The sequence below is a fragment of the Salvelinus namaycush genome, chromosome 10, assembly GCF_016432855.1.
Source record: "Salvelinus namaycush isolate Seneca chromosome 10, SaNama_1.0, whole genome shotgun sequence".
Lineage (NCBI taxonomy): Eukaryota > Metazoa > Chordata > Actinopteri > Salmoniformes > Salmonidae > Salvelinus > Salvelinus namaycush.
This window is the reverse complement of record NC_052316.1, coordinates 37,734,744-37,754,823: the sequence shown is the minus strand read 5'-3', so window position 1 is coordinate 37,754,823 and position 20,080 is coordinate 37,734,744. Positions and strand designations below refer to the sequence as shown.

Below are 20,080 nucleotides of genomic sequence, written 5' to 3'. Positions count from 1 at the left end.
GTAAGATACTGATAGAAATAAAAAGACGCCCAGTCTACAATCGTCAAATGTTTATTTACGGGAACGTTCTCCCTATCATTTCCTGTACATTGGTCTTTATACCTCACATTGTTTCTGAGAGGGACATTTATGACAATGACAATATAGTTCACAAGTCTTCTTCTCATACATTGTCTGCCACCTGTTATACAATCTACTACAAGCCCAAGGTCTCTCCCCTCCCTGGGTGGGGACAGAATGTCCTGAAAGGAACACAGTAGTAGAGCTTGTCTGTCGATAGCTCCTCTTATCTCATACATTGTCTCACACTTGCACCCTGCTTACATACTAAAAGGAACAAAAAGTCTGTCCTAATTCTGACTAAAGCTACACACAGATTTATAGATGTATGATTCTAATAAATTTCATACAATCACAGGGTAGTTTTAGTTCTACGTTAAATGTATACATCATTTAGTCATTATTTATAAAAATCGTATAACAGATTGTTAATTGGACTTGATCTGTCGTTTTTAGAAATGTGGTTATTTTAGAGACATTCTACTTCACTGTTGGAGCTAGTAACATAAGCATTTCGCTGCACCTGCGTATCGGTGTGCGCGACCAATTAACTTTGATTTGAAATATGCCCTTCACACAGAAATGTTTACAAACTTTGCATTACTGATATTTTATTATTAATTTTTAAAAATCCCAACAATAGATATGGCCTTCATACAAAAACATTTGCCTTTGACAGGCAGCTTAAAAAAAAAAAAACATTTAAGATCAGAAAAACACAAATAATATTCCCAACCGTTAGTCAAATCGGAGTAATTTATGAGTGCAATTTAGTGCTTTATGGGCGAATCTTAACTTCCATTTACATGAAATTTCACTTAGTCTCTCAATGACATCAATACATGACAAGGAAAATTAATCTTAAGTGAAAGTTATAATTCGCCTCCTTTGTCCTCTACATAACACGGATGCAAATGACAAATCTACACCTTTTTTTTTTTTATATATATATTTTTTTAAATAAAATGGTCAGTATCATGTACACACAGGGTCCATAAATCATGATAAAAAGCAAACAATCCTGCCTGCATAAACCCTTGTAGAATTCAGTAACATCAGCTTTATCACATTACTTTCACATTTACAGCCAGGGAGTATCCTACTACAGGATATCACAGGCACGCACTTTCATCCACACAGACATTAAAAAAAAAATTACCACACATGACAACTGGTCATTGCTTTAGACACTAGAGATACCCTGATGATAAGAGAAACCATGGTAACCGCATGATTAAACAAACGTGAAAAGAAAAGGAGAATAGCCCAATTACTTCCTGGTCATTCTGGGAGGGTGTTCAGTTGGGTACACTAGCAAAACATTTTGCAACAAAAATCTGTTCTTACTGGTACGATTTCTCATTTCAAAACGTTTTCTCCTACTGAACTTGCCCCTGGTGGATGTAGGAAGGGGTGGGGGTAGCAGAGAGGGGGGAAGCAGGGTGTGCATTCAAATGGCCGGCTATTCCCTACATAATGCTCTACTTTTGAGAAGAGCCCTATAGCCCTGGTCAAAAGTAGTGCACTATATTGGGAATAGGGTACCATTTGGAACACAGGCAGGGTGTTGTTCAGAGGCAGTTGTAGGATGTATAGCCACCCTCATGGACGTGGCAGTACTCCTGTCCCAGCACCGCCCTCTTCTTACATTGATGTCCCATCCTGGTAGTGCCATTACACAGCTGACGACCAGACACAGAGCTGCCAGGGGACCAGCGGAGAGAGAGGGGGAAGGGAGGAAAATAAATCTACACTTTTGAGGGGGATCAGTTTGAGCAAGGCGAGGTGCAGAACTCATCCTGGTCACATAATTAATAGTTATTTCAGATACAAGGTGATTTGTAGATCAGGGATTCTGCACAGCCCAACTGCAATGTAGTCTGAAAACACACCGTCTGTCCTGGTCACAATGGTGAGAACTATGGAGTTGATTGACCTACAGAACTAGTCCAACTTGTATCAAATACCTCTGATCAAACCCATCTACTGGCTGTACAAGACTAACGCCACAGTAGTAATCATTTCTTCCTCTATAAACATTGTATGAGGTGTGGCATAAAGTCATTATATATGTCATTGGTTGTACTAAAATAAATCAGGCAGTGAACGTAATTCTCACAATGCACACAAGTAATCCCTGGTCCCGCTAAACACATCACATAGGTGTGGCATAATGTGATCTGATATGACACAATCATCTTTAGTTGTAGCAAGATAAGCCAGGCAGTATAATTGATACAAAAGGTCAACTTCTCACACCTATAAAAACTATGAGCACACGCACCTAGCTATACACATACAGTACAGGTATGACATAGCAAAAATGTCACACGGCGTATCATTGTTGGTTTTTACTAAGGCACACACTGTATAAAGGTCAAACATTGCATACAGAGTTGATGCTTGAACCTGCTAAACGTATCAGGTTGGTTAGAATGCTAACCTGTTGCTGGCCAGGGATTGGTTGGGGCTGGCGTTCCGTGATTTGCTCACTGCATCCATCATTACTCCCAGGTTCCTTTGGGGCAGACCTAGGACAGCCTGCCAATCAGAACACAAAATGTCAAGAATAGCCTACCAATCTAAAAACAGTATGTCAATGATGACAGAGCCAATAATAATCTGTATGTGTAGCAGTTGAGGCTCCTCAGAGGACCATCCTCAGTGAATTTCATAAATATACAAAAAAAGTTATCCTTTTTAGATTATACTAAATATAAATCATATCACCAAATAATTGATTAAAACACTATTTTGAAAAGGTCTACAGTAGCCTCAACAGCCCTCTAGGGTAGCACCATGGTGTAGCCGGAGGACAGCTAGCTTCTGTCCTCCTCTGGGTACATTGACTTCAATACAAAACCTAGGAGGCTCATGGTTCTCACCCCTTCCATAGACTTACACAGTAATTATGACAACTTCCGTAGGACATCCTCCAACCTATCAGAGTTCTTGCACCATGAACTAACATGTTGGCCACCCAATCAAAGGATCCAAAAATGTATCTAGTACTGAAAGCATAAGCTACAGCTAGCTAGCACTGCAGAGCATAAAAATGTGATGAGTAGTTGACAAAGAGAGAAAGACAGTAGAACAGTATAACAAATTAATTTCTACCAAAATGAAGTAGCAAGTGTCTTTTTCACTTACTTAGCTAGTAAATGCAGATAGCTAGTTTATCCTACTGAAACACCCTGCTCAAACAGAAGGATGTTATGTTAGCTAGCTGGCTATGACTTTCCAACAATGGAACTCTTCCAAGTCAAGGTAAGCTTTTGGTTTGACTAATTTATTGCCACCGGTGTAACTGCTTACTGACTGTACACTAACGTTACTGCATGATTGTAGTGGGTTTACTAACGCTCTAGTTCTATTAGCCATGCGGAGTATGATGTTACCTCAAATGTATCTCAACCTGTGTGCACCTACATTGTAAACTGTCATTCATAGGCTAGGTTGTAGCAACCTCATGATGGGTATAGGGAAAATGTGAGTATCATGTACTAGCCTAAACCTACCGATGTTACATTGAACTGGGTGAAAGAAAGTCAACCAATATGCTGTAATAGAAATAAGGCCATGCTCATGGGGGGGATTTTTATTTATTTTAAATGCCACTGACCGCCACTGATGTGTAGCTAACCCTAACCACACGTGTATATACCCTAATGCCTAACTATTAGGGTTAGCAGTGTGGTTAAGGTTAGGTAAAAAAAAAAAGAAAGATTTTATGACTGTTGCTGTGCCAGCTACTAACCTGTGCCTCTTATGGGGAAAGTCACCTAAAAGTAACTGAAAGTAATCAATGAGTAATACAAATGTTAGTGATTAGATTTTTGGCCAAGTAACTAGTAACCTAATTACATTTAGTAAGTAATCTACATAAACCTACTGGTTTATAACTAACTAGGTCCATCAGAGTATGACACTAATACCCTCCATCTCCCTTAAGGACATTCATCTGCTATATTCATGCTCACCGCAGAGAGACTAGGCCGACACTTGAACCTGGGAGTAGAGTGGTTCATTGAGCCCATAACAGGCACAAACCTGGCCTCAGCCATGTAGTGGGCATGGGAAGAAGAAAATGCTGCTATGCAGGGGTCACCTGGAAAAGATTAGAAAAATAAATAACAGAGCCAAGAGTAAAGTGTTTTCCATTCATTTTGAGAGGAATTCTTTAGAGAACATGGTCCATTTGTAGTGTGTGTTACACACCAGTCATGAAGCTGTCCTGGTCCAGCAGGTCTCCTGGCTCCATGAGACCATCCAGCTCATCTCTGAGAGTATGGAGGAGAGAGAGAGAGAAGTATCAGCTACATTATATCAAACTTAGTCAGTTCACATAACTAGCAGTACCCACCCTTTACTGTCGAGGGCCACTTAGAAAATAAGTACTTTCATTTACGCTTTCCTCTGGTAAATGCACATCTTGTGATGCATGTTTTATTAGCAAATCTGAAGTCAAATGTAATTCAATTCTGGAGCTACCCTACTGTCACTCACCTCTGGGGGGTGGAGGAGGATGGGCCGCAGGAGTGGGGGTAGTGGTGGCTTTCTGGTTCCAGGGTCTTCTGATTGGGGATCTTCTTTCCTCTCATCTGAGAACACGCCCACAACACCTGCGTTGCCAACCAGTAGCCTGAGGAGAGGGTAATGACATCACAATAGTCCACATCACCCATAATAGGGCTAATTATTAATATCCCAGTCAGTCATGAGTGACAGGGTGAGAAAACACACCCATTTGTGGTTTCCAGTGAGAGGGGCAGCAACACACACAAAACCCTGCCCGTACCGAGTGACAGTGTGAGCAGCAGCATGCTGAGACTGGGCAGGTCCAGGGCAGGCTGTTGGTTGACCTCAGCCACAGCGTTGAGCGGGACCGTGAAGAGCAGCATGGCTCGGGAGAAGGACGGACAGCGCAGGAACGTCAGTACCACCGCACACAGCAGGAAGTACCCAGCATGCACCACACACGTCCACACCGCAGCCAGGCTTAGACCTGTTGGACAGGAACACAGGGAGGGAAATTTACTGAAAAATGTGTGTAACTGATGAAGGAACTAAGATTAAATGTTCCTTCTCACTGCAAAAGATGATATCTGTTGACCTTAACAATAAAAATGCATCTGGTGGTCTAAAGTTGTGTGTACCTGGTCTGATTCTAAAAAAGGAGTCGTATATATATATATATATTACACACACACTACCTGCCCAGCCCAGGTAACCCTGGATAATATGAAGCCTCTCTTCTAGACAACGCTGCATGTTGTCAAGGTAACACAGCATGGTTCCCAGGGTTCCATTCATGCGTTCCAGTTTTCCCATGAGATCCATGTAGTACTGAGCTGTCAGTTTCTGATACTGCAGGAACCCAGACATACTGTGGTCTGAGATTACATTACCATGGAGACAAGGAGAAAAACAAATTATCAGATCCACACAATTAAAAATACCAGAATTTTACTACATCAATGATAAACAATGTCAAATTAGCTATAATATAAACAATTAAACTGTCAAATAGTGTATCATGTCATTTAAACCTGCATAAATAACTTCAACAGCGTTTCTTGGTATTTTGAATGCAGACCCTGAAACCAAAAGTACAATTTGACAGCTCCTGTTGACACTCGCCAGAATCATTATTTACGCGACTACAGAAAATGGCAATTTAGGTTAAGTGCAGTAAATATTCAGTCACATTCTCCATCTTGACCTCAATGAGAATAGAGAAAGCAGGGGATGTGGAAGCGGCTCTGCTACCGTGGTACAACCAAACCAAGAATCCAGGGGTACCGGTGAGCGTTCCACTGCTCAGGGAGATGGCCACTCAACTAGCCCAGGAACTTGGACACCCTGATTTCACCGCAACAAGCAGGTGACTTGAAAGTTGGAAGAAGCACCATTCAATCAAAATCAGACTAGCAGTGCATGGAGAAAAATCAAGAAGCACAAGACTCCCACACTGAACAGTGGATCACTCATAGAATACTAATATAATCTACGGGATCCAGGGTTGCCAGGCCAAGCTAAAATGTATAGCCCAACAACCACTCAAATCCTGCCCAAAAGGCTTAACTTTATCGTTTACAATAATTGAGTTACCATATCTATACAATAAACCCTTTTTCTATAACAATATCAAGCAAATGAAGGAATATCATAGTAACGACGTTAAAAGCTAAATTCGGGTTACCTCAAAATAATAATAGCAAACTATGACAAAGGAATTTGAATGTGGCAAGAGAAAATAATTCAGTCTTACTAAACTCGAAAGATTTTTCTATCAATGGATGTTGATTTAACTCATTTGCCATGATTAAGCAATAAGGCACGGTATATGGCCAATGTTAAATGCAATGTGCCTGGATACAGCCGTTAGCCGTGGTACATTGGCCATATATCATAAACCCCCGGGGTGCCTTATTGCTATTATAAAACTGGTTACCAACGTAATTAGAACGGTGTAATGTTGTCATACCCGTGGTATTTGGTCTGATATACCACGGCTTTCTGACAACCAGCATTCAGGGCTCGAACCAGGTTAATAGTTGTAAATAAATCCCCTTTGTGCATAACTATAGATAAATATGATTGGAGAGTTTGAGTGATGCAAGTTGGATAGAGGATCTCGAAATCTCTCAGCAAGAAACACTTGGATGAACATAAAATAAAATACAACTCATATTAGGCTATTATCTGGCAATTGTGCCGTTATTATGTGCCAGATGTTAAGACTACAATCCGTTATAAAAGTGGCCCATTTGCGAGATTGACTTATTTCAATTGACAGGCTACAGACTAAAATTTGTTTTTTTGACTGCAATTACATTGTCATAGTTTGCTTAGATAAAGACATGGAGCCTATAGCCCGATAGGCCTACGTCTCATTTTTTAGTCTACAGTAGCCTAGACAAGATGTAAACTGAACGATTTAGCAGAATGCCTAGTTCAAATGACCAGACTAATTTATTCAACATGAAATACAAGGCGATTTCACAATAAGAAGTGCTTGTGTTCCCCAATAGCCTGCTGGAATAGGCTACTGAGGATGTGGTCATTATTACAGTCACTCAATTAAAAATGAATAATATGTATATGAATGTCAACAGCAGCCAGTGTTTATTTTACCTGTAGCCTAATCTGATTTACTGTCAATCTAATACGTTCAAAACACCACAAGGCTACAACAATAAACTGAAGTTTTAGGCCATTTATTAAATTGTTTGCCAGCTCCAGATAGGCTACACAAGTGGCACAAATTTATTTGCAATGACTCCAGTGATAGTCATTTCAACATAATTATTGTATCAAATGGCAGCCTACAATGGCATATACATTAATAGACTACTTGATGGCCAACAGAGGCAAACGTATAATTCTCCACATTTAGCCTAATGTCAGTTTCATTGAGGACTTTTCCCCATAAAAGGAACCACGTAGGGAGTTCCATAACTTCCATTTCAAATTTCCACTCAGGCAGCCCCCGAGACCCAAAAACAGAGCATGCATAAAGCACTTCGCTTGATGTTTTCTTTAAGCAGTCAACATTAGAATGCAGTTTAAAGTATTTAACAAATTAATAAAATTGTCCCAAAGACCTCAAAACTTAGATAATGTATCTTGCGATGCATCTCAAGCTGTCAAACACATGTAATTAAATTAATAAGTAGCATTTGCAAACAAATACAGATCATTCATTGCATTTATCTAGAATCAGTAGATTTATCCCAAATTACAAGTTAGTGTGATGAACATACACATTGCTTTTGCATGGTGTGTGCATGCGCATCTTACCTATTTTGCTATAGATGTCCTTTGCGTGCCCACTGACCTCAGCAAGGTCATTCAGAATGGCCTTGTGACCCTCCTGCACCTCTGACCCTTGATCCTTTAGCTGCTCACTAACATTCTCTAGAAGGGAGATAGGGGACATGAAGTGAACATGATCTCACAAGCATTTTTGTAAGGAGTCAGTGAGCGCACAGAGCAAAAAGAGACCAAACAGTGTTGAGAAAGAGAGCAACGTCACATAAGAGCATGTGAGAGAGAAAGTGCTAGGAGTGAACAAGTGTTATCATCACAGATAGAACAATGACAGATATTTCACTGGATGTATAAATGAAGCACCCGCTTGGCTTTTCCACTCACTACCAAATATGGTAGTGAGTGCTTGCTAGCAGCGGGAGAAGATGGAACAAGCTGGATTTTGGCCGACATTCTCCACATTTTCTCATAGATTAAACATTCTCAATACAGTTCTGTTTGCAAACCTACAATCTGTTATGAACAGAGTGGACTAAGGTTTGTAGACTTTACCCTTTGCAAAAGTTATTTCTTTTAAAATCACCTTGTTTAGGAGGGCAAAGACAAATTTAGTTATTGCACACACGCACTTCAGAGTAGGCATTCCCTAACGGAAATATGCAGATGCATGCTAGAATGCGCTAATAGGATCTCGCTAGCTCGTGCTTGGCTCTGCTCACCTGCTTGTTCTGCCCACTATGACTCATTTGTTTCCACTGGAAACGACAGGCTGTGGTCTATCTTGGTTTAGTTATAAAAAATAATTGGTATTATCGTGGATTAAGGCTGTGAAATAGAGAATAAACAGTGTGTGTATTTGTGCATGCATCTCCTCTTACCCATCCTGTGTGTGATTCCCTGGATGAGCTGGGCCACCAGTTCCTGTCCTGAGGCAATGAGGGCCTTCTCCTGGCCCAGACGCTCCAGGTTAGACGAGAGCGAGGTCTCCAGCTGCTCCTGGCCCTCCCACAGAGCCCCCTGCTGGGCCACCAGGGCACTGTGACCCTCCAGCAGCCTCTCCAGGGAGGCCGAAGTCAGATCCTTCAGCTCCAGCTGACCCTCCTGTTGTATAACACAGCAGAGCCATTCAAGTCCCCATATTATGACAGAAAACAGAGAAAGAAAAACACACCTCTCCCTTTGAAATAGAAGGGGAAAAAAGAGTGAGAGCGAGAAGGGGGGGACAGAACAAGGGAGAGATTGACAAAAAGACAACTTACCTTCAGGTCCTTCATGGCGTCCAGTTGGCTTGTTGCTGTAGAGATCAGCGCGTTGACGGTGAGCTCGGCCCTGCGGCGGAAGTGCTGCTGACGGGTGGCGTAACACACTGAGCGTGCCCGGTTGCTGACTATGTGGTAAGCATTCCACGTGTCCGAGTCCATGTCTGCTGTGCACTGCTTTAGGGACTGGCAGGAGAAGAGGGTGAACATACTGTAGAGACACTGAAATCAGCTTCAGTGCTGTGCATGCAAACTGGGTCGAGCTCAGGTACAAAATGAAACAGAACCAAGTGAAGCGGGAGACACTACCTGAAGTTCTCCAATAAACTGTTTTTCCCGTTACAAATAATTTAAAAACTATTTTTTGCAGTATGCCCTAATACAAATGACCCAGATTCAGACTGGGGAAGAGGACAGAGCCTTCCAATATGAAAATATGTCACTCACTAACAATTCTGCCTTCAACCCATCAAGTCCTCTAACATCAGTGATTAGGACAGAACTGTATTAACATTCTAATATTCAAACAACTTGCCTCCCAAAACATTTGATTAAAAAAAAAAAAATAGTTTCTAGATATCTTTTAGCTGGAACAAATTATACATCTCAGAGCGTACCATGTCCTCAGTGCAGGGGTACGTCCTACGCCCCTCCACCTCTGCCTGGCAGTTGAACAGGACAACGCCCAGTTTGGCCAGCTGCTCCTCTGATAGGCTAGCGCAGGTCGACTTCAGCTGGGCAACCACCTGGAGGGAGAGGGACAGACTTTCTACTGGCTGATGATAGGAGATAATCAATATGAAGTCAGTTTGTTTTAAAGACATGCATTAAACTGATGAGTGGATCTGCCCTGCATCTTCTCCAAGGTGCTGTGATGCCCATGAACATGCCTATAAAGCCATTATGCTTCAGTGTCACTGCCTGGTGAAATAAATAAATAAATAATAGTTGTTAGGTGGACATATAGCCCAAGCTCTCTTTGGGAAAGAATAACAGTAGGATGCATCATCATGCATTACTGCTCAGCCAAGGGTTCATAGACCATATTCATAATGGTTGAAACAGATTCTGTTATCTAAGCGAGAAGACCTGATTAATGTTGTGTAGAGAATAATACTGTCCATCACATTACCCGGTAATGACAGCTGTCCAACAGGCTGAGCTCCATATTTTTTGCCTCTGCTAGGAACTTTTCATCGGCTACCGTCATCTCGAACGGTTGGGCATCTCCCTCAGGTAGTCCAGGGACCAGTGAAGGGGCGAGGGCTGGAGCCCCTGGCTGCGTCTGCTTCAACCAGTCAAATAAACCGCTCACTGGACCACACCGGGAGGCCAACAGCAGTATAAGGCCCATCATCAGCCGAGCCATCTGAGTGCTGGAGAAAGTAGGCTACACAGGGAGGATATGTACACATGAAGTTTGAATGTGTACATTCAAACTTGCAATGTCAGTGACAGACAAGTTGAGCAATGGTGGTTGGGTAAAACACGCTTGGTTGATTGACTTGGTTGACTTGACCTAACAGCTGAAGACGTGCATTAACTCTCCATTAAAATGCCTGAGCTTTAGCTCAGCGAGAAACTAGCGTAGACAACCGGGAATTAAAGCCCACTGCTTTTTATTATGAGGGGCATATGTTATTCAATTCACTATGGACCGACTTCGACTCAAACAAATGTAAATGTCAGATGCAACGCCCTCTCTGAACCTGCACTGCACAGGTGACAGGCGGTGTGGCCGGACTTGCAAAGGGTAAAATATTATTTGGAATCATTGCATTGAACTAAACAGGCGATACTACCGTGTGCATGTTTTATTTTCCATTTTAAAAAGTCAGAAGTTAATGAAAATAAACTATTTGCTTAAAAACAACCATTGAAGCAAAGCAAAATCGTAATAACAGACTACCAAATTCAAAAGTTATGCTAAATTACCTCAAAATGTATTAGTACTTCTGTTCTTTCGTCGGATTTCCGCGGGTACAATCCTTCGTTGATTCTGATGAGCCAAACCCAGCTGATTTGAATGAGAACCCTTTCAATTCTTACAGCCACATTCATCTGTTTTAAATGGTACATGAAACAGCCAATCGGATCAGCGTCTTTCTGGATCTCGCGAGATACACAACCAGGAACAGGTTGACTTCTTGTTTGATGATTGGCCAATTGTCCCTTTGAGTTTGGCAGATTCGTAGATCTTTCCATCATATGTGTCCTTTATGGTACATAGGACTGAGGTTGAGATGATATACAGATCAGATAATGTGCAGCAACGTGCTCAGACAGGAAAACTCGTGAGTCAGCTGAGCTCAAAGCCTCTACAAAATCCCTGGATTTGATTGAAGGTAACCATAACTAGGCAACTGTATAATGCATATATATCTCAAATAAAGTGACGTCAATTTGAATCATAGGCTAGCTAGCTACCTAGTTAGTTAAAATGTTGAGCTGTAGTAGCTATCAGCTTGATGTGGTTGTGGTTCTAGTTGTAAAAGCACGCGTGTGTGAGCCCGACGATTTGTGTTAGTACTGTCAGAAGTGACTGGGACTCAAAACCACGGCCCCTGTGTCTGTCAGTCCAACACCTAGTTAGCAATTGAATTCAAAGGGGCTTTATTGGCATGGGAAACGTGTTTACGTTGCCAAAGCGAGTGAAATAAACAAACAAAAGTGAGAACACAAATCAGCAACAACAACAAAAAACTATTATAGTTTAACAGTAATTATTAACTGGGTGGTTCGAGCCCTGAATTGCGTATTGCCTAAGAACAGCCCTTAGCCATGGTATATTTTTTGGCCATATACCACACACCCTCGTGCCTTATTGCTTAAATATTGCACTCGTAAATGTTTTAGACATTTCAAGAGTTGTATTATCAGCTATGTACATGTTTTTACAATGTGGAAATAGTTGTAGCACGAATAGTAGGGGAAGATAAATATTGGTTTGTGCTTCTCTGGTTGCCCTTTTTCGTGGCCACAAATCTTGCTGCTGTGATTTCACACTGCGGTATTTCGCCTAACAGATATGGGAGTTTATCAATGCTTGAGTTGTTTTCACATTCTTTGTGGGTCTGTGTGATCTGTGGGAAATATGTATCTCTAATGTGGCCATACATTTGTCAGGAGATTAGCTCTTACACCAAGAGGTCTGAATGAGGGATGTCTAAAAATATATACATTTTTTTTTGTGTTAACATTGTTCAATTTTTCTTATTATACCAATATCGTAACATATTGACCAATAGGTATTTATCAAATCAGTTTTCTTAACGTGTTATTGAAACGTTTAATAAAATAATGGTTTATGGCCTATATGAGGGCTTTTATTATGAAGGCTAAAACCGGAAGTTAATTTGTTATTGTTCCGGCAGTAAAGTGTTTCCACTAGTTACCACAGCCACAAAGTCAACAGCCTATATCTTTAATATTAATTTAAACAAAAATTTAATTTTTGGTCTTAATTTAAGGTTAGGATTGGGCATAAGGTTAGCAGTGTGTTTAAGATTAGGGTTAGGTTTAAAATCAGATTTTAAGAAGATACATTTTCGAAATAGGCGGGGTTTATGACTTTGTGGCTTTGGTAACTAGTGACGACACCAGCAAAGCATCCGATCGAGATCCATTCGGAATATTCGGACAGATCAATATTATAATTTGATCACTACATATCACAGCCTAAAAAACTCAGAGTAAAAAATGGCTGCCATGAAAAAATACTTCTGGGACTCGGAGGAGACTGAATACATGTTAAAAGTTTTAAGGGAGCTGGACATAGCGAAGCACTTGGACGGTCGAAAGGTTCGAAACCTGAAGTTGTTCAAGGTAGCAGAGAAGAGAATGAAACAGGCCGGGTATCACAGATCAATTGACCAGATACGGCACCGATGGAAAGTTCTCAAGACATCGTATTATAGCTGGAATAACAACCAGCAAACAGTGAAACTTACCCGTTTCCCACAATATGCAACCACGATGCAATCAATCATGGATGAATCTGAAACATGGAGCCGCTCGCATGGCACCAACAGCGGCCCTGTTCGTATTCGGAATAGGCATAAGTTTATAGTGCATGACGAAGAGACAGAAGATTCCGAAGAAGAAGCAACTGCTGCTCAATCGTTGCATGATCATTCTACTGTGGATGTCATTGTAGGCAATGGACTAATTTGATTTCTTACCATTTCCCAGATGTCAAGCCCATGATTATTTTGTCTGTGCCCTGGCACTGTATTCCCTATACAGTGCACTACTTTTGACCCGAACCCTAAGGGAAAGGGGGATACCTAGTCAGCTGCACAACTGAATGCATTTAACCCGAAATGTGTCTTCCGCATTTAACCCAACCCCTCTGAATCAGAGAGGTGCGGGAGCTGCCTTAATCGACGTCATCAGCACCCGGGGAGCATTTGTTGTGGGGGTTAACTGCCTTGCTCAAGGGCAGAATGGCAGATTTTTCCACTTTGCCGGCTCAGGCATTCAAACAAGCAACCTTACTGTCCCAACACTTTAACCACTAGGCTACCTGCCGCCCCACTATGAGCCCATATCTAAAGTAGTACACTTTATAGTGTGCCATTTGAGACGCAAGCGACCATGTCATTATAATCATTGATGCCCCTGTTATGGTTCATTGGTATGACTAGGGATTTATCTTTGCCCTCCATGCAGATCAAGACAGACCCAGAGACGCCTCCTGAGATGGACTCTAACCTGAGAATCGGCTTCATCGGGGCAGGCAACATGGCCTACGGGATAGCCAAGGGAGTCCTGCAGTCTGGTAGGTCAACAGGGAGAATATAGTGTGTGTGTCTTCATCTGGGTAACATGGCCTATAGGATAGCCAAGGTAATCTAGTGTGTGTGTCAGGGTTGGGGTATATTAGAATTGAAGTCGGTCAATTCAGGAAGTGATTTGAATATAAAATTCCAATCTGTAAAAACTTCTTACATAAATAGCTTCTCCTTTTCAGTTAATTGAGAAGTCATTGAAAGTAGATGCCCTTTTTTCAAATATTGAATTGGAATTTCAGTTTACTTCCTGAATTAACTGCCTTCAATTAGAATTGACTGCCTTCAATTCGAATTGACCCCAACCCTGGTGTGTGTGTGACTCTTTACTTGCCCCCAAAAACTTGCAGGATGTTTAATTGCAGGAGATGTCCCTCCCACCAATGTTAAAGTGAGCGCACCCTCCGCAAGGAACTTTGGTCGCTTTCAGGTACACATATCTCCTCTTTTTTTCCACACACACTTCTTTTCTCTCCACCCCCGTCAGCTGATGTCAATCACTGTATTTGCATTGATGAATCTATTGCTCTACGTGTGTGTGTGTGTGTGTGTGTGTGTGTGTGTGTGTGTGTGTGTGTGTGTGTGTGTGTGTGTGTGTGTGTGTGTGTGTGTGTGTGTGTGTGTGTGTGTGTGTGTGTGTGTGTGTGTGTTATGCACAGTGCGCAGAGTTACCATTCACCTCTGTTTTCATTTTATTTCAGGAGTTGGGGGTGGCTGTCACCCACTCCAATGCAGAGCTGGTCAGTAGCTGTGACTTGGTGTTCGTGGCGGTCAAACCACACCTCGTCACAAGCATTCTCAGTGAGATTACAGACCACGTCACCCCGAAACACATCATCGTCTCCGTGGCAGCAGGTGTAACCTTGGCAACGCTTCAGGGGGTGAGTCCAGATGAGAGAGTTTTTAAACTATTGCTTAGTAACCTGAGTAACATGAGTTGCTTGATTGGTTGATCAGATATCTGATAGACATTCCTGGCGATTTTCTTTGCAGACAAGAAAAAGACAAGAACATTTTTAGCAATAAAGCAAAAGACCATAATTGTATACATTTGTCTTTTGGTCTCTGTCACATGCCCTCTTTCTTCTCTTCTTCTTCCTCCTCCATCCATCCGAACACCGCTGTCCCTCTCGCCCTCCTTCTCTCATGTCCCTCCCCTCTCGCCCTCCTTCTTTCATCTCCCTCCCCCCTCTCCTCCAGCTCCTGCCATTTGACACGGTGGTTTTGAGACTGATGCCTAACCTTCCCTGTCTGGTCCAGCAAGGGGCACTATTGTTCTCGCGGGGGACGCGGGCGCGGCAGGAGGATGGGGATCTGCTCCGCTCGCTGCTTCAACACTGTGGCCTGGTGGAGGAGGGGCCCGAGGCCTGGATAGACATCCACACTGGGCTCAGTGGCAGCGGGGTGGCCTTTGTGAGTGGGAGGAGGGATGGCCTAACCAAGGATATTCAACTCTTACCCTACGAGTTCCAGAGCCTGCTGGTTTTCTGTTCTACCTGATAATTAATTGCACACACTTGGTGTCCTAGGTAGAGGCCGACCGATTAATTGGAATGGTCGATTAATTAGTGCCGATTTCAAGTTTTCATAACAATCGGAAATCGGTAATTTTGGACGCCGATTTTGCCGATTTAAAAAAACTATATATATATATATATTTTTTTTTTACACCTTTATTTAACTAGGCAAGTCAGTTAAGAACACATTCTTATTTTCAATGACGGCCTAGGAACGGTGGGTTAACTGCCTTGTTCAGTGGCAGAACGACAGATTTTTACCTTGTCAGCTCAGGGATTCAATCTTGCAACCTTACGGTTAACTAGTCCAACGCTCTAACCACCTGCCTCACGAGGAGCCTGCCTGTTACGCGAATGCAGTAAGAAGCCAAGGTAAGTTGCTAGCTAGCATTAAACTTATCTTATAAAAACAATCAATCAATCAATCATAATCACTAGTTATAACTACACATGGTTGATGATATTACTAGTTTATCTAGCGTGTCCCGCGTTGCATATAATCGATGCGGTGCGCATCCGCGAAAAAGTACTGTCGTTGCTCCGTGTACCTAACCATAAACATCAATGCCTTTCTTAAAATCAATACACAGAAGTATATATTTTTAAACCTGCATATTTAGCTAATAGAAATCCAGGTTAGCAGGCAATATTAACCAGGTGAAATTGTGTCACTTCTCTTGCGTTTATTGCACGCAGAGTCAGGGTATATGCAACAGTTTGGGCCGCCTGGCTCATTGCGAACTAATTTGCCAGAATTCTACGCAATTATGACATAACATTGAAGGTTGTGCAATGTAACAGCAATATTTAGACTTAGGGATGCCATCCGTTAGATAAAATACGGAACAGTTCCGTATTTCACTGAAAGAATAAACGTTTTGTTTTCGAAATGATAGTTTCCGGATTCAACCATATTAATGACCTAAGGCTCGTATTTCTGTGTGTTATTATGTTATAATTAAGTCTATGATTTGATAGAGCAGTCTGACTGAGCGATGGTAGGCACCAACAGGCTCGTAAGCATTCATTCAAACAGCACTTTCGTGCGTTTTGCCAGCAGCTCTTCGCAATGCTTTATGACTTCAAGCCTATCAACTCCCGAGATTAGGCTGGTGTAACCGACGTGAAATGGCTAGCTAGTTAGCGGGGTCAGCGCTAATAGCGTTTCAAACGTCACTCGCTCTGAGACTTGGAGTAGTTGTTCCCCTTGCTCTGCATGGGTAACGCTGCTTCGAGGGTGGCTGTTGTCGATGTGTTCCTGGTTCGAGCTCAGGTAGGAGCGAGGAGAGGGACGGAAGCTATACTGTTACACTGGTAATACTAAAGTGCCTATAAGAACATCCAATAGTCAAAGGTATATGAAATACAAATCGTATAGAGAGAAATAGTCCTATAATTCCTATAATAACTACAACCTAAAACTTCTTACCTGGGAATATTGAAGACTCATGTTAAAAGGAACCACCAGCTTTCATATGTTCTTATGTTCTGAGCAAGGAACTTAAACGTTCGCTTTCTTACATGGCACATATTGCACTTTTACTTTCTTCTCCAACACTTTGTTTTTGCATTATTTAAACCAAATTGAACATGTTTCATGATTTATTTGAGGCTAAATTGATTTTATTGATGTATTATATTAAGTTAAAATAAGTGTTCATTCAGTATTGTTGTAATTGTCATTATTACAAATACATTTTAAAAATCGTCCAATTAATCGGTATCTGCCTTTTTGGTCCTCCAATAATCGGTATCGGTATCTGCGTTGAAAAATCATAATCGGTCGACCTCTAGTTCTAGGTCTAAGTCAGTCCCTGACTGGAGGGCAACAATTGAAAAAGTGCAGTGGAACTGGCTTCAAGGTCCAGAGTTGAGTTTGAAGAGCCTAATCTATTGAATTTTCACTCATTGTAAGTCGCTATGGATAAGAGTGTCTACTGAAATGTAAATGTGAATTGGATCAAGGAGGAAAGAGAAGGATGGAGGGAAGGTAGGGATTTTTTTTATTTTACTTTATTTAACCAGGTAGGCTAGTTGAGAACAAGTTCTCATTTACAACTGTGACCTGGCCAAGATAAAGCAAAGCAGTTCGACACATACAACAACACAGAGTTACACATGGAATAAACAAACATACAGTAGAACAAGTCTATATACAGTGTGTGCAAATGAGGTAAGATAAGGGAGGTAAGGCAATAAATAGGCCATGGTGGCGAAGTAATTACAATATACCAATTAAACACTGGAGTGATAGATGTGCGGAAGATGAATGTGCAAGTAGAGATACTGGGGTGCAAAGGAACAAGATAAATAAATACAGTATGAGGATGAGGTAGTTGACTGGACTATTTACAGATGGGTTATGTACAGGTGCAGTGATCTGTGAGCTGCTCTGCCAGCTGGTGCTTAAAGTTAGTGAGGGAGATATGAGTCTCCAGCTTCAGTGATTTTTGCAGTTCATTCCAATCATTGGCAGCAGAGAACTGGAAGCAAAGGCGCCCAAAGGAGGAATTGGCTTTGGGGGTGACCAGTGAGATATACCTGCTGGAGCGCGTGCTACAGGTGGGTGCTGCTATGGTGACCAGTGAGCTAAGATGAGGCTGGGCTTTACCTAGGAAAGACTTGTAGATGACATGGAGCCAGTGGGTTTGGCGACGAGTATGAAGCAAGGGCCAGCCAACGAGAGCGTACAGGTCGCAGTGGTGGGTAATATATTGGGCTTTGGTGACAAAATGGATGGCACTGTGATAACTCAACAAATTGGATGCAGTCTGAGTGTTGGAGGCTATTTTGTAAATGACATTGCCGAAGTCGAGGATCGGTAGGATGGTCAGTTTTACGATGGTATGTTTGGCAGCATGAGTGAAGGATGCTTTGTTGGGAAATAGGAAGCCAATTCTAAATTTAATTTTGGGTTGGAGATGCTTAATGTGAGTCTGGAAGGAGAATTTCCAGTCTAGCCAGACACCTAGGTATTTGTAGTTGTCCACATATTCTAAGTCAGAACCGTCCAGAGTAGTGATGCTGGACGGGTGGGAAGGTGAGGTCAGCGATCGGTTGAAGAGCATGCATTTAGTTTTACTTGTGTTTAAGAGCAGTTGGAGGCCACGGAAGGAGAGTTGTATGGCATTGAAGCTCATCTGGAGGTTAGTTAACACAGTGTCCAAGGAAGGGCCAGATGTATACAGAATGGTGTCGTCTGCGTAGAGGTGGATCAGAGAATCACCAGCAGCAAGAGCGACATCATTGATGTATACAGAGAAGAGAGTCGGCCCGAGAATTGAACCCTGTGGAACCCCCATAGAGACTGCCAGAGGTCCGGACAACAGGCCCTCCGATTTGACACACTGAACTCTATCAGAGAAGTAGTTGGATAGAGGGATGGAGGTGAAGAAAGGAGAGATGGAGGGAGGGAGAGGGATGGGATGGAGAAGACAAAACTGGAAGGGGTAACGTTGTTCTGGTTATAACAGAGAGTCCTTGGCCCTGCAGGTGTATCTGTTTGCAGAGGCGCTGGCTGAGGGAGCGGTGAAGATGGGCATGCCCAGTGCTCTGGCCCATAGCATCGCAGCTCAGACTGTATTGGTGAGTTTTTGGTTTCATAAAACAGCCCTCATTTGTATTATATTAGCATAGGTACTTCTGTATCTCTGTTCATGTGTAATGTTCTTCTCTGTTCTAGGGGGCAGGCCAGTTGTTGAGGGACTCAGGGAAGCATCCAGCCCAACTGCGTTCGGAGGTGTGTACACCAGGAGGCACCACTATCTTCGGGCTTCATGCCATGGAGCAGGGGGGTGTGAGGGCCGCCACCATGACCGCTGTGGAGACTGCAACTGAGAGGGCCAGGGAGCTGGGCAGGAAGTCGGCGCCTACGGCCACAGAAAATAGGAAGTGAAGTCGTTTTGGCCCATAGTAACTGATTCAGGAAATGTAGAATTTTTGGTTGGTCTCTGCCCAACGCCCACAGAAACCACTTCAGTCTTCAACTTTGTTACGGTTGGAGCCTAATCTAACTACAAATCTGACTGGAGGAGTTGTTCAAGGACACATAGTGATTGTGAAGAATACAGCAAGATGCGTCAAATCAGCGCTAATCCAGTTATCTTCATAATTTATCAATGTTCATTTGAAATATTAAAGTGAATTCATTGGTATTTTCAGTTTTTGTTATTAAAAGAATGTTGTACCTATCTGGTCCAAATGGATGGCTATGAACAGGTGCTGTACATTCACACTTTGTTAATTCAGATGGTCCTTATAGAGCCTGCACATAGTATGATATTGGAAATTACTTACAATGTATTTGAGTGGTACTGTACATTAATGTACTAAAAGTACATTTCCATTCTTCTAAAGTGTGGCCTATCAAGTTACAGATGTTACATACAATTCACCTTCCTTAGGTTTTCTGCATTTGTTATTTATTTACTTTGAAAACTATCCCAACATTTTTTTATTCCAGACAAACAAAAAAATCAATGTGACATGATTTTGAGCGGTCCCAGTCTCTGAAATCAAGTGACCCCTGCTGGCGGAAGAAATTACGTTTTATTAAACAGTTCCTTATTCTGTCATGTGCAAGCGCAGTGCGTGTTGAATGGGAGTATACCAATCCTGGGAAACTGATTGAACAAATTAATAAAAGCTAAATTGACTACACACTGTTCCAGACTTTAATAAT

At 42.1% G+C, this 20,080-nt stretch overlaps 2 protein-coding genes across 5 annotated transcripts; one reads left to right on the top strand and one right to left on the bottom strand.

Annotated features, from left to right (window-relative positions):
* Positions 1–274: 274 nt before the first annotated feature.
* bmb (brambleberry) lies at positions 275–10,471 on the bottom strand. The gene is made up of 12 exons (XM_039002008.1): positions 10,225–10,471; positions 9,710–9,838; positions 9,093–9,278; positions 8,712–8,934; positions 7,864–7,980; positions 5,274–5,453; positions 4,859–5,065; positions 4,567–4,702; positions 4,279–4,340; positions 4,041–4,168; positions 2,504–2,601; positions 275–1,761 (listed from the first exon to the last, which is right to left on the bottom strand). Exons 1-12 carry the CDS (start codon positions 10,459–10,461, stop codon positions 1,632–1,634), a joined length of 1,833 nt encoding a protein of 610 aa, XP_038857936.1. The 5' UTR covers positions 10,462–10,471; the 3' UTR covers positions 275–1,631.
* Positions 10,472–11,335: 864 nt separating this feature from the next.
* Positions 11,336–20,058, top strand: pycr3 (pyrroline-5-carboxylate reductase 3). 4 transcript variants are annotated; one of them, XM_039002832.1, is made up of 7 exons: positions 11,336–11,437; positions 13,764–13,872; positions 14,248–14,312; positions 14,584–14,763; positions 15,083–15,295; positions 18,892–18,984; positions 19,082–20,058. In XM_039002832.1, the coding sequence occupies exons 2-7, from the start codon at positions 13,794–13,796 to the stop codon at positions 19,292–19,294; spliced, it is 843 nt and encodes a 280-aa protein (XP_038858760.1). In that variant the 5' UTR covers positions 11,336–11,437; positions 13,764–13,793; the 3' UTR covers positions 19,295–20,058. The 4 variants fall into 4 exon arrangements, with proteins under 4 accessions (XP_038858760.1, XP_038858759.1, XP_038858757.1 ...); XM_039002831.1 differs by having other exon boundaries at positions 14,233–14,312; XM_039002829.1 differs by lacking the exon at positions 11,336–11,437 and adding an exon at positions 12,700–13,244 and having other exon boundaries at positions 14,233–14,312.
* The last annotated feature ends 22 nt before the right edge of the window (positions 20,059–20,080 follow it).

Coding starts and splice junctions, on each gene's coding strand:
- pycr3 (XM_039002829.1), top strand. CDS start 12,792: ATGGCTGCCATGAAAAAATACTTCTGGGACTCGGAGGAGACTGAATAC. Junction 13,245..13,763: donor ATTCTACTGTGGATGTCATT/GTAGGCAATGGA, acceptor CCCTCCATGCAG/ATCAAGACAGACCCAGAGAC. Junction 14,313..14,583: donor GGAACTTTGGTCGCTTTCAG/GTACACATATCT, acceptor ATTTTATTTCAG/GAGTTGGGGGTGGCTGTCAC.
- bmb (XM_039002008.1), bottom strand. CDS start 10,461: ATGGCTCGGCTGATGATGGGCCTTATACTGCTGTTGGCCTCCCGGTGT. Junction 7,981..8,711: donor GGGAATCACACACAGGATGG/GTAAGAGGAGAT, acceptor TCTCCCTTCTAG/AGAATGTTAGTGAGCAGCTA. Junction 1,762..2,503: donor CAATCCCTGGCCAGCAACAG/GTTAGCATTCTA, acceptor GTCCCCTGGCAG/CTCTGTGTCTGGTCGTCAGC.